Source organism: Sorex fumeus, unplaced genomic scaffold (genome assembly GCF_029834395.1).
Source record: "Sorex fumeus unplaced genomic scaffold, SorFum_2.1 ptg000009l, whole genome shotgun sequence".
NCBI lineage: Eukaryota > Metazoa > Chordata > Mammalia > Eulipotyphla > Soricidae > Sorex > Sorex fumeus.
The window spans coordinates 27,778,678-27,791,384 of NW_026606066.1; the positions used below are offsets into that span (position 1 = coordinate 27,778,678).

At 39.6% G+C, this 12,707-nt stretch overlaps 1 protein-coding gene across 3 annotated transcripts in view; it reads right to left on the reverse strand.

Annotated features, from left to right (window-relative positions):
• The window catches only part of CHN1 (chimerin 1), a 190,028-nt gene that overhangs the window by 132,066 nt on the left and 45,255 nt on the right, over positions 1 to 12,707 (reverse strand). For 2 of the 3 annotated variants that reach the window (XM_056110491.1, XM_056110492.1), the window contains exons 2-3: positions 8,957 to 8,995; positions 3,793 to 3,848 (exon numbers count right to left, since the gene is read on the reverse strand). In XM_056110491.1, coding sequence (XP_055966466.1) covers positions 3,793 to 3,848; positions 8,957 to 8,995 — 95 coding nt within the window. Of the gene's footprint in view, positions 1 to 3,792; positions 3,849 to 8,956; positions 8,996 to 12,707 lie in introns of those variants that run through there. The other variant, XM_056110493.1, reaches the window with a different exon arrangement.

Below are 12,707 nucleotides of genomic sequence, written 5' to 3' on the forward strand. Positions count from 1 at the left end.
ATAGACTATGTCAGCACAAAGTAATCATCAGTGGTGAAGCTACAATTTCAATTAGAGAACTTTTATTCCACTTCCCTTTCAAACTTATGTTCCCACCTAGCGGGACATATTCTCTAAAACAGAGTAAAGACAAGAGAGATGGTCAAGTATTCTTGCCACCAATTTGTGATTCTATAATTTCATCATTCTTTCTATCATGCTTAATCACCATTCTACTATAAATGGTGACTTAAACATGATCGCCATTTACATTTTCATCTCTACTTTTCCTCTTCACATTGGGATGTTTTTTAAAATATATATATTTATAGTCTTAATATCTTTTTAACTTAGTATTATAATTCATTACTATCATTAATCCTTTTGATATGAAATTGACCGGAATTTTGTTTGTGGAATCCTTCCAGTGAAGGGCTCCTCCGTCTTTCTGACATTTCCTCATTCACTTTTCAGCCCTCTTAACTTCCTTACAGAATAAAATGTTCCAAGAACTCTAGGCACCAGGTTCTGGATGCCAAAATTTCTCATGGAACACGATTTCCTTTTAGCAGGAAACAGTATTTAGAAATGAAAATGTGTGCAGTGGGTATATTTGTTCTTACTAAAAGTCCTTTCCAGGAACTGAGATAGAAATTACATTTAAAAACATTTGAGTTCATATTGCTACCACCATATTCAATATCATACCATATTTCTCAATTTTCCTTCATTTCATATTTGTATTTCCCAATTAATCCAGTTCTCAAAAACTCAATAAACTTATTTGTGCTATCCTATGCCACACAAAATAATTTCAGAATATTTACACAAGTATAAGTAACAAAAACATTTCTAAGTGCAGTTAAATATGTTTTTGCAGGCTTTTGTCCTTAAACTATTTCCCTTTAAGTTTTACAGTAAGAATCATGTTTTTAAACTAATTAATTTTTTTTGGTGATTGTGTGAAAATTCATTAGGAATTTTTTCTATTTGTATTCAGTGGAGCTGGAGTGATAGAACAGCGGTAGGGTGTTTGCCTTGCGTGCTGCCAGCCCTGCTGAGCCGTGTTCGATTTCTCCACCTGTCTCGGAGAGCACGGCAAGCTACTTAGAGTATCTCTCCCGCACGCCAAAGCCTGGCAAGCTACCCGTGACATGCTCAATATGCCAAACACAGTAACAAGTCTCAAAAAAATGGAGACATTACTGGGCTCACTCGAGCAAATTGATGAACAACGGGAGGACAGTGACAGTGACAGTGTATTCAGTGGTAGGATTGGCCTTTCTGTCATTTAATGCCTTGTTAAGATATGTGAAGCATCTGCATAATTGAAAAGTGAAACTTATGAAGATATCCCCACGTAAGCCTTCTTCCCACCCTTGTTGCTCCACTGGGCAATTCATGCTTACATCAACAACTGGTCTCTGTGGTAGTACTAATTATGCTTCCCTTTTACCAGCAGCAGATTTATTTTTTTCCTTATTTTCTCTTATTAGTTAAAAGGGACAATAATAAGTATGTATTTCTATAGTTCCACGTTATCTCACAGATATCTTCCCTATTTCACATTCTATACTACTTTATTCAATAAGCCTTCCTCATTGTATAACTGAAATCCAAGCATGAGCAGCTTTGTTACTGTGTATCTCATTTTTTTTTTTTGCTTTTTGGGTCACACCTGGTGATGCTCAGGGGTTATTCCTGGCTCTGCACTCAGGAATTACTCCTGCTGGTACTCAGTGGACCATATGAGATGCTGGGAATCGAACCCAGGTTGGCCGCATGCAAGACAAATGCCCTCCCAGCTGTGCTATCGCTCCAGCCCCTCAATTAAAAAAAATTAATTTTTAAAAAATAAGCCTTCCTGTGGGAATATATTAGGTTTTTCCAGGTATTCCATTATAAATAATTCTACAATAAAACCTCCCAGCAAACGATTATTTGTACAATTAACTTATCCAGGAAAATTCCTATAATCTATAATCTGAACTGGCCGGCCAAAGTGCAAATAAATGCAGGTTGTTCAGTTAGACATTATCTAATTCTTATTAGGATGAGGGCAACATTCTGCATGCCTGTCAAGAATCTGGGATAGCATCTCTTTCTTCACAGGCTCACCAGACATGATCTACTCTTTTGAGCTTTTGCTGGTGAAAGGTGAAGTTGAAGATAATTTTTTCATAGTTTTAATTGCCTGTGTCCTTCACTTATTGTTCAAATCTTTATTAATATGGGGGTCAGAGCAATAGCATAGAGAGTAGGGCTTTTGCCTTGCACACAGCTGACCCAGGTTCAAATTCCAGCACTCCATATAGTCCCCAGGCCCTGCCAGGAGTGATCCCTGAGCGCAGAACCTGGAGTAAACCCTGAGCACTCCTGGAGGACTGCCAAGATGTGGCCCCAATACAAATTAAATAAATTTTAGGGGAGAGGGGTCACGGTTGGGCCACACCTGGCAGTGTTCAGGGCTCTGTGCTGAAGGATCACTCCTGGTGGGCTTAAGGGACCGTAAGGAGTTCCAGAGATCAAATCTGAGTCGGCTGCATGCTAGGAAAGCATCTTACCCACTGTACTATAGTTCAACCCCAAAACATATGTTTTAATAAAAAGCTTACTCCAATAATGCTATAATGATTCCTTCAAACTTAGCTTTTAAAATTAATAAATAGAACACAGAAATAGAAGAATAACATTAACTGAAAAAAATACTAACATTACTTAAAACTATACTGCCTTATCCTAAACTGTGATGTATTTTTTTAAATTCTTTTGTTTGGGGGGTCACATCTGGTGGTGTTCAGGGGTTACTCATGTCTCTGCACTAAGGCATCAGTCCTGGCAGGCTCAGGGAACCATATGGGATTCCAGGGATGGAACCTGGGCTGGCCACATGCAAGGCAAGCACCCTATCAGCTACAATACCGCTCTGACCCCATTGATTTTTCCCCCCAAATAATCCCTCTGCTCTCCCCTTTGCTGATGCTGTTGCTGCGATGATGAGAGCACACACATGCCTGACTATGAAGCTTGCGGAGGCTGTACCTCAACATGCAGAGTCCACACACTCAGCGGTACTGCACAACAGGGTTTGTCCTGCATCAGTACATGCGTGACATGGTAAATACTCTTACTTGAGACACTCAAGTCATACTTTTGATGTTGCCAGGGGTCGCTGCAGGGCCTACACATGTCCATGCCCATGAAGCTCACACATCTTTCTAGTGGTTGTGCTCACAGGGGTTGCACCTCCTTTCGGAGTGATTTCACACACCTGGCTATGAAGCAACCAAGCAATCACTGATGGCACTAGTGAGGGCAGACAGATAGTAGGGCTTCCATCTTTGTGCTCAGCAGAGCACTAGGGATTCAAACTCATGACCAGACACTTACAAGGCAGATGCTCTAAGCCACTGCACTCCAGGTCCTGTACTATGCTGTAAACATCAAAAAGTCTAATAAGGACCTGAACTATTAGTACAGCATGTAGCGCGCTTGCCTTGAATGCAGCCAATCTAGGTTCACTAGATTGGCTGCATCCCCGGCACTCTATATAGTCCCCTGAGCCACCAGGAGTGATCCCTGAGCATAGAGCCAAGAGTAAACCCTGAGCATTGCCGGATGTTGTCCAAAATCGAAAAAGAAAAAAGAAATGAAAAGTCCAGTAAAATATGGCATTTACTTCAAGCAAACTGAATGTTTAAAAAGTGTATTTAAGTCAACTCATGTAAATGGTTGATCCTACAAACAGCCAAACTGTTGACTGAAAGCCAAAGTTTAGAAATGAGATGACTGTAATGGTTTTGTTCCACCCACCTCGTTTGTGCAGGTAATTCTTCTAGGATGAGGCGCTTCCTGCTGCAGTTGATATACTGTAAGAAGGTAAAAAGTAAAAGGTGTCAATTTCCTTTACACAGAACTATTGGTTATATTAGAAATCACAAATTAGATATTTTATGATTAAGTTTGCAAGAAAACCTGGCATAGTACTTTTGCTCTACTAAATTAAAATTTATCATGAAGATAACCTAAGTAAACCAAACTAAAGTCAGTGAAAGCCCAGCAGCATGCACAAAGAGAAAAATCAAAACCTACCCAAATGTCTTTCCACTATTAAACCAATCCGTATACTGGATATTTGCCTCTGCTTTCCACGGCCTTGTTATGGTCCTCATTCTTTGTTGGTATACGAAACAAGTCTCTGGTACGAACCAATTATAGTTATATATTTTTTAAGCACATAATTGTGCCAAAGTTGCAATTAAAATTAAGATATATCAGCTAGAAGTAACAAATACATGTTTTCTCCCTGTTCTGTTAATACTGTAAACATCTATCTTCAAACATAATCTCTCCTTAAAAAAATATATATATATATATATATTCTGTGCCCAAGTCATCACCACTTGTTCAACTTGAACAAATGCAGCAAAATAAAGATTCTGATACTAAATTAACTTATTAAAGAGAATAATTTTCAGGGTCTCTAAAATTAAATCAGAGGTACCAGAGCCACAGAACAGTGGATAGGGTACTTGCCTTGCACACGGCCAACTGGGGTTTGATGCTTAGCACCCAAAATGTTCCCCTGGACAAACCCCTATGAGTTATCCCTGAGTGCAGAGCCAGGAGCAACCTCTGGGTACTGCTGGGTGTGGCCAAATAAATAAACAGAAATAGAAAAAATTATGCTGAGGCCTTGGCCTTCTAATCTTACTTTAGGCTTTCTGATTTCAAATAAAAAAAAAAGAATGAATACAAGTTGGAGTTACCATAGAAAGTGTGCTTATTTCTAAGTTTTTTTTTATCTCTTGGAGGAATTTGTTGTTTATTTCTATATATATGTAATTAAATTTAATACTGCATTTAAATACACAAAACAGTCTGTCAAAATAATTACTCTGGTGGTAATTCTGCAATTATACAAATATTGATTCACCGCATTGTATATCTATATATGTCAATTATACCTCCATTTAAAAAACCTTTGGAGGGTCTGGAATTAGTATAAAAGTTTGAGCACATGTCTGGCATGCACCCAATCTGAGTTCAATTCCTGCGTACCATATGAACTCTCGAGCTTCACCAGGTATAGCCCCTGGTTCCCTGAGTACCTCTTGGAAGGTTCTCACAAAACAATCTTTAGAAAGTACTATCACTGGGGCTGAAGTGATAGTACAGCGGGTAGAGCATTTGCCTTGCACACAGCAGACCTGGGTTCGGTCCCCGGCATCCCATACACTCCCCCACATACCGCTAGGAATAATTCCTAAGTGCAGAGCCAGGAGTAAGCCCTGAGCATCACCAGGTGTGACCCAAAAAAAAAACAAAAACAAAAAAAAACAAAAGTAAAGTACTATCAGCAATGGAAATTCAATTATAACAACTGAATGGCAGTTAAGATAACACTGAAAATTACCAGAGAAAATAAAATGTTCATTTTGATTCTAAAAGCACAAATACTATAGTTTCTGGTTGTCATCAACAGTATATTACCTAATCAGTAAGCAAGCATCAGGAAAAGTTAGTGCGAGAAAAACAGAAAAAACAATATTGTCATATGATAATTTCACCCGTTTTAATCAGCATTTCAAAGGGCACAGATCTCTTATTAAAAAAAAAGCAACTTTTTAGATAAATGCCTCCTACTAGCTAGTAATGGCTAATCTGTTTTTAAAATTTATTCAAATAGATAATACAGATAGAAGGGACTTGGGGCTGGAGCGACAGCACAGCGGATAGGACGTTTGCCTTGCACGTGGTCGACCCAGATTTGATTCCCAGCATCCCATATGGTCCCCTGAGCACCACCAGGAGTAATTCCTGAGTGCAGAGCCAGGAGTAACCCTTGTGCATTGCCGGATGTGACCCAAAAAGCAAAAAAAAAAAGGGGGGACTTTGGAATTGAGTAATTGAATAGAACATGAATCCAGGGTATACCTCACAAAAGAGTCATTAAAAAATACACACAATATTAAAGTGTGATTAATTCAGGCTCTTCTCAATTCAAAATTTTTGATAATTTATATTAAAACTCAGCTGAAAATAATTCTTCCAGTGGTGGCGCTCAAACCCAGGTCACCTACTTTGAGTACCATTAAGCCTAGTCTCTCAACTGAAATTTATTTATTTTTGTTTGTTTTTATTTGTTTGGGGGCCACACCTGGCGGTGCTCAGGGGTAACTCCTGGGTCTGAACTCAGGAATACTTCCTGGCGGGCTCAGGGAACCATAGGGGTGCTGAAAATGAAATCTGGGTTGACTGCTTGCTAGGCAAGCGCCCTCCCTGCTGTATTCTCTCTCTCTGGTTGGCCCTATTCAGCTGAAATTTATTTTTTATTTTTTATTTTTTTCCAGCTGAACTTTTAAAGTGCGTAATGATTAAATTATTTAACAAAGTAATAGCTATATTCAAGAGGAGAGGATATCTAGAGCAAAGGCTCAGACCTGGAGAATTTTTATAACTCTTCATGTCTTTCTAATATTCCTAATCACATGATTTGAAACAGATGACAACCCTAACAATGTCGGAATCATCTGAGAGGAGACTGAGGCTTCAGTAAGGCCGTTCAGGAGACAGGATTAGCAATAAACACCAAGAACCAATAACCTAAAGGACTAAACATTTTTAATCACCTGAGAAGTGTCAGTGATCACAATCTAGTGGTAATTCAATGACATTAATGAAAGTGTCATTCACAGAAACAAATATATTGTTCATCAAGTTGGTACTGGGGTCAGAGCAATAGTGCAGAGGGGAGAAGCTTGCCTTGAACATGGCCAACCTGGGTTTGATCTCCAGCGCCCTGAGCACTGCCAGGAGTGATCCCTAAGCACCACCAGGTGTGGCCCAAAAAAACAAAAAAGAAATCAGGTTGGTATTTCAAGGTCAGAACTGGATCACATGAGTATTACTTTCCATTTGCTGTACTTAAATTTGCCCTAAACTTTAAAAAGTAAGAGATTTAAAAATAACAAAAGTAAAATAGAAATTCAGATTCTCTTTAAAAATGATAATCTACAGCATCAGAGCCACACTGAAGGAAGTTCTCCTGACCCTACATCTTTCTCACACTCTCTATGTGCCTTGTTTGTGCCATATATTTTATTACATAAAAAGCCCCAAGTTTCATTCAAACAATACACATAAAACTAAATAAATAAAACTGTAAGTGTTTAGAAAGAATCATCAACTTAGACTTTTGTTAATTCTATTTCCTGACTGGTCTGCATTTCTAAGTACTTAGAATTTTATTTTTACAAGCTCATGTGAACTAAAATTAGAAACTGCAGCAAAGGCCTAGGTAAAATACATTTCTTATAAACATAAAGTCACTGTAAAATACTGTCTGACCCCACCATACTAAGTACAGAGAAAGAAAAAAGTGTTTTTATGACAGGAAAAAAAACTTAGTGTTTTATGACAGGAAAAAATGTTAAGTGACAGGAAAAAATCTTACAGTAATGACTTTTGACATTAAAATTGACCACTTTAGTTTTAAAGAGATCATACAGGATACAAGTGAGTAATCAGACGTTCTAAATACTTTCAGCTCTGCCTGCAAGTTCAAGACCTGACACACTGTGCTATCTCTCTGGTCACCCATATTACAATTTTGTCTAGGATCACGTTTAACAATCTTATATGAACATTTTAACAATTACTTCAATGTCAGAATAAAACTTTTATGTTTCTTGATTTAAATTTTGCACATTAACAAATTATTGGAAGACTTGATTTTAGAAGAAAAATTCACATGATAATTTCCATTTTTAAAATGAAACCTTCCGTTTGGCTTTAACACAGTTTAAACACAAAATGTCTCTGAATTGTAAAGCTTTTCATTTGCACTCAAAAGAGTGAAAATCTATTCATTTCCTCCCTATTTCTAGTAATAAAATGAGTGATGGGGGGTGGGGATGGCTCAACCATTTAAGTCAGTAAAAGAAACTTAAAATTGAGGAGCAATATTGTCACACACAAGAGAAATACGCTATTTCCTAAAATAAATGGAAGACATCTGAAGACAGAAAATATAAATCGGTGATCAACATCACCACCACTAAGATTCAGTAACATGAGGTTTCACAAATGCTCTTATGTTAAACAATGTGCAAGGCGTAAATCAGAGCAAAAGGAAGCAAAAATAAAATGAACATCAGAAAACTGCAGAGAAGAAATTTTAATAAGCTTCTGGCCAAGAAGATTGATATAAAATCTTTAGGAGGTAAAGAACATTAGTAATCTTTATACATTCTATGCACCATACTCCCCAGAAACAAAAGGCAAAAGAAGAGCAGGACTGAGGGGGAAAAGCATCTATAGAAATATTTCTAGAGACTGTTCACATCTTGCATGCTATAATTAGCCCAAAGTGGCAACCTATTAAAATAAAACTGTCATTCTGGTAACATAAAACCAACGGCAATCTGAATTATTGCTCCTGCAGTCAGCAAATTTCATCAACTTGTACATATCAAGATCCAGATTAACAGATAAGCATGTACAAAGATGTTAATAGTATTCATTTAAAGTATTTAAAGTACAAGTCTCTTAGGATATTTATTCAATCCTATGAACAACCAACCAAAACTTACAGTACTGGTTTTTGCGAGTAACACATGCATCGATTTTTTTTAACTAGTTTGATTATAGTAACTCCATTTCTACTTCACTGTAGCTGAAATATATTTTCCTTGCATTGGTTTTAAGAGTCATTTTCAATAGCTACCTCAAGTTCCACTCTACAGAATTCCATACAAACTCAGAGGGATGAGCCTCATACTAACCTTGCAGCTGAGCAAACATGCTCTGGAGAACACTAATGTTCCCCCATATCCACTCCTCTTCTAGCCACAAATCCTGCTGTAAATTCACTTTTCAATAATAAATATAATATGTGTCTCTAATTGCCTTAAAATTTTATATTACTTACAAAGCACAATAACCCACCCAATTTTAAAGTTATTTGAATACTTACAGTAAGATTTCCAAACAGGAGGTCTATATTCATCTGTATCTGAAAGAATAAACATCCAATCAACACCACTTAATACTTACATTTTCAATCACATAGTTAATCATAATTATCTAACACATTTCACTGAGGTCTATTTGTCCTGGGGATTGTGCTAAGCATTCAAAAGCACTCAGAGATCAGTTAGTCTTGGTCCTTCACAGTTCCATAAAGATGTTCAAATTACTGTATTTACTCACATTTTGGGAGCACAGTTCTTATTAGCTGTGCTTATTACATAAAAACATCAAGATTAATTTCTACTGCTGGCTCACTGCATACAGTCACTGAGGTCACAGTCAATCCTGCTTCTCTGGACTCAGTTCTCTGATTATTATACTGAAAGACCTCTGAAAAACACCATTTTTTTTCTTGTTCAGTCAAGCTGACCAAAGAACAATTTTAACTCTCAGGAATGTACTTTTATTTTCTCCTGTGACTTGTGGGGATTCTCTGCAGCGGGTTTTCCTAACGCTAGGTGAGAACAGCAGCAAGGTACAACAGGTCTTAGCCTCACAGACCTGGGACAACCAAAACCTGGAAATGAGAAACACTTCAACAGAAGAGAGTATACCAACAGGGAAATGGTACACCAACGGGAGAGGGTGCACCGGCAGGGGAGGGTGTACCAAGGTAATCACATGAGGCAAACACCTGTGCCCAAGATCATTTCCCCTCATTCTGCCCGGGTGTTGATGTGGGAGATAGTGAGGTAAGCCATAAAAGGAGATGGTGGGGGAGAGGGGCCTGGAGCTGTGTTTGCCTTGCAGTGGCCGACCTGGGTTCGATCCCAGCATTCCATAGGATCCTGAGCACCGCCAGGAGTGGTTCCTGAGTGCAGAGCCACGAGTAACTCCTGTGCATCGCTGGGTGTGACCCAAAAAGAAAAAAAAAGGAGGTAAGGAGATGAGGGGACCAGAGAATGGGAAGGGGCCCTATAGTCTGGTCTCTCATCAGCAAGGTGTATTTGAGGGAAGCAACTGCCTGCCAATAGCTGTTTCCCAGGAAGACAGACCAGTGGCCACAGCAATATGGTGTAGAAGGCGTGGCCGACCATGTCATATAACCCTGTTGGCACTACCATGAATCAATTAAGGAATTTGATCCTAAAGCCTTGGTCTCCAAGGGAGTAAGAAAATTCCTGGAAAACATATTGAGAAGACTAAATTTAGCACCAGACAGTCAAGTAAATATTTAGTCCCAGAACTGGGGGTGGTGGGTAGCCCAAGTAGTAGAGCACTTGCAAGTGGAAGGCTCTGAATTCAATCCCCAGCACAAAAAAAGGCACCAAATAGTGCCCACCAATGGGCCAACCAATAGTAATCCCACGCCACTATGCCAGTAGTAGTCCTATCTCCAAGGGGTGCTTGATGTACCAAATTAAACAAAAATTTAGGGTCTAGAAAGACAGCACAAGGATTGAGGCACTTGCTTGCACACAACTGATTTGATCCCCAGCACCATATATAGTGCCCGGAGTACTGCATGGAGTAACTTTTGAGCACAAAATGAGGAGTAAATCCTGAGCGCCACTGGGTGTGGCACCAAAATAAATGAAATTAAAATGTTAAGTTAGCTCCAACTTTCATTCTTTAAAATACAAACTCATTATTTATGATGTGTTTTATATGTGAGCGTATAGAGATTTTTAAATTTAGGTACCATGATTTGGGATGGAGTGATAGCACAGCAGGTAGGACATTTGCCTTGCATGCAGCCAACCTGGGTTTGATTCCTCCGTCCCTCTCAGAGAGCCCGGCAAGCTACTAAGAGTATACCACCCACACGGCAGTGCCTGGCAAGCTATACCTGGCATATTCGATATGCCAAAAACAGTAACAACAAGTCTCACAATGGAGATGTTACTGGTGCCCGCTCAAGCAAATCCATGAAACAACGGGAGGACAGTGCTACAGTGCTACCATGATTTACAAGGCTTTTAATAACAAAATTTGACACATTCAATGTTACAACTCCAAACCCACCACCAAGGTCATCATCCCTCCACCAATAACCCAAGGCTCCCTCCCTCCCCTGACCCTGTCTCCTCAGCAAATTCATTTTTGTTTTTGTTTTTGAAATTTACTTATTACAAGTTGGGTCACATGCTAATAACATGTCGACTCTGATGGTTTTGATAGTTACCACACTTATATGATGATGTGTTATAATCCACACAGATATTTAGTTTACTACAGGTCTATAGCAAGGCTATGTGTGTAAGAACATAAAAATAAAATGCTAGGGGCTGGAGTGACAGCACAGAGGGTAGGGCGTTTGCCTTGCACGTGGCCTGACCCGGGTTCGATTCCCAGCATCCCACATGGTCCCCTGAGCACCGCCAGGAGTAATTCCTGAGTGCATGAACCAGGAGTAACCCCTGTGCATTGCTGGGTGTGACCCAAAAAGAAAAAAAAAATGCTAGGTCTTTCTTATACGACAGCCAGTGAGAATGTTCTAAGAAGTTTATGTGAAAAGAAATACAAGAGTATGTAAGTGAATAATGAAGGCAGACAGCTGACCCTCCTCTTTCATGGTAGGACCATTCCGCGGTCACCATGAACACAGTGTCATGAACAACAAATTCTCCTTGGGACACTTGAGGTCATGTTCCTGTGTGGCCCCACCCAGACCACTTCCATCAACCACTAGGTACACAGCATTGTGTCTGTGGGTTTCTGTTCAAAGACCTAAATTAGGAGAGAGCTCAAGGAGCTGAGTACTTGGTTGCATCAGGGAGGCCTGGATTGAATATCTAGCACCACACCATCCCCCAAGCACTGCCAGATGTCACCATGAGGCTCCCAGCACTGTAGCTCCCAAGGAGCTCAGCACCCTGGGGCCCCAACACTGAAGCACCTGGCCCTGCTGGCTAAGTATCAAGGGGTGGGGTCACTGGGTATCCCAAGCACCACATCCCTGACCCCCTGCAAAAATTAAACCAAAAAACAACATTTTAGCACTATGTTTGCAGCCATTTTAAACAACATATGTGGCAGTGAATGGACGGCTACACCTATTCCCACTAGGAGAGCTGAAACAGGCAGAGCTTGCCTCATCCACCAGTGCCAGGAACAGGAGGGTCAGAACTGCTCCTGCTCGACTGTGAAAGGATAACCAGGACACATTCCAGGCCTGCAAATCCATGTTTAGTGAGGAAGCAAACTGCAAATACAGACTCGTGAATAATGAGGAGTGACTTACACGAATGAGTTATTATTTGGGAAAACTGTCAACTTAGATGAACTTGCCTAGATAAAGTTGAGATGAAACATGACCACATGACCTAAATATTCTCTCTCTCTCTCTCTCATACACAGACACACACACACACACAATACACACAGAGAGTTTATATTGCTAGATTCTGCTTGGGGAAGTAGTTACATTGAGTTTTTTAGATGTCTTTTAATAAGCAAATTAATTACAGGGTCTGGGGACGTGGCTCAACTAGTAAAAGCCACCCTAACCCCAACCTTAGCACATCTAGATGTGGACCCTGTTTTTATAAGTAAGCAAGCTTGATTCAATTCTATATTTTTAATACTAGGAAAACTTTACCAGCACGCACTCAAGTCATTGCACTATTTCACTGATGACCTACAAAGGCTGCTCTGGCTTTGAGGACAGCAGCAGATTGGCTGTACACTGGCTCAGAAGGTAAGAAGAGAGTACACACTGGCGTTCTCGGCACTTCGATGTACTCCCTCTGTGC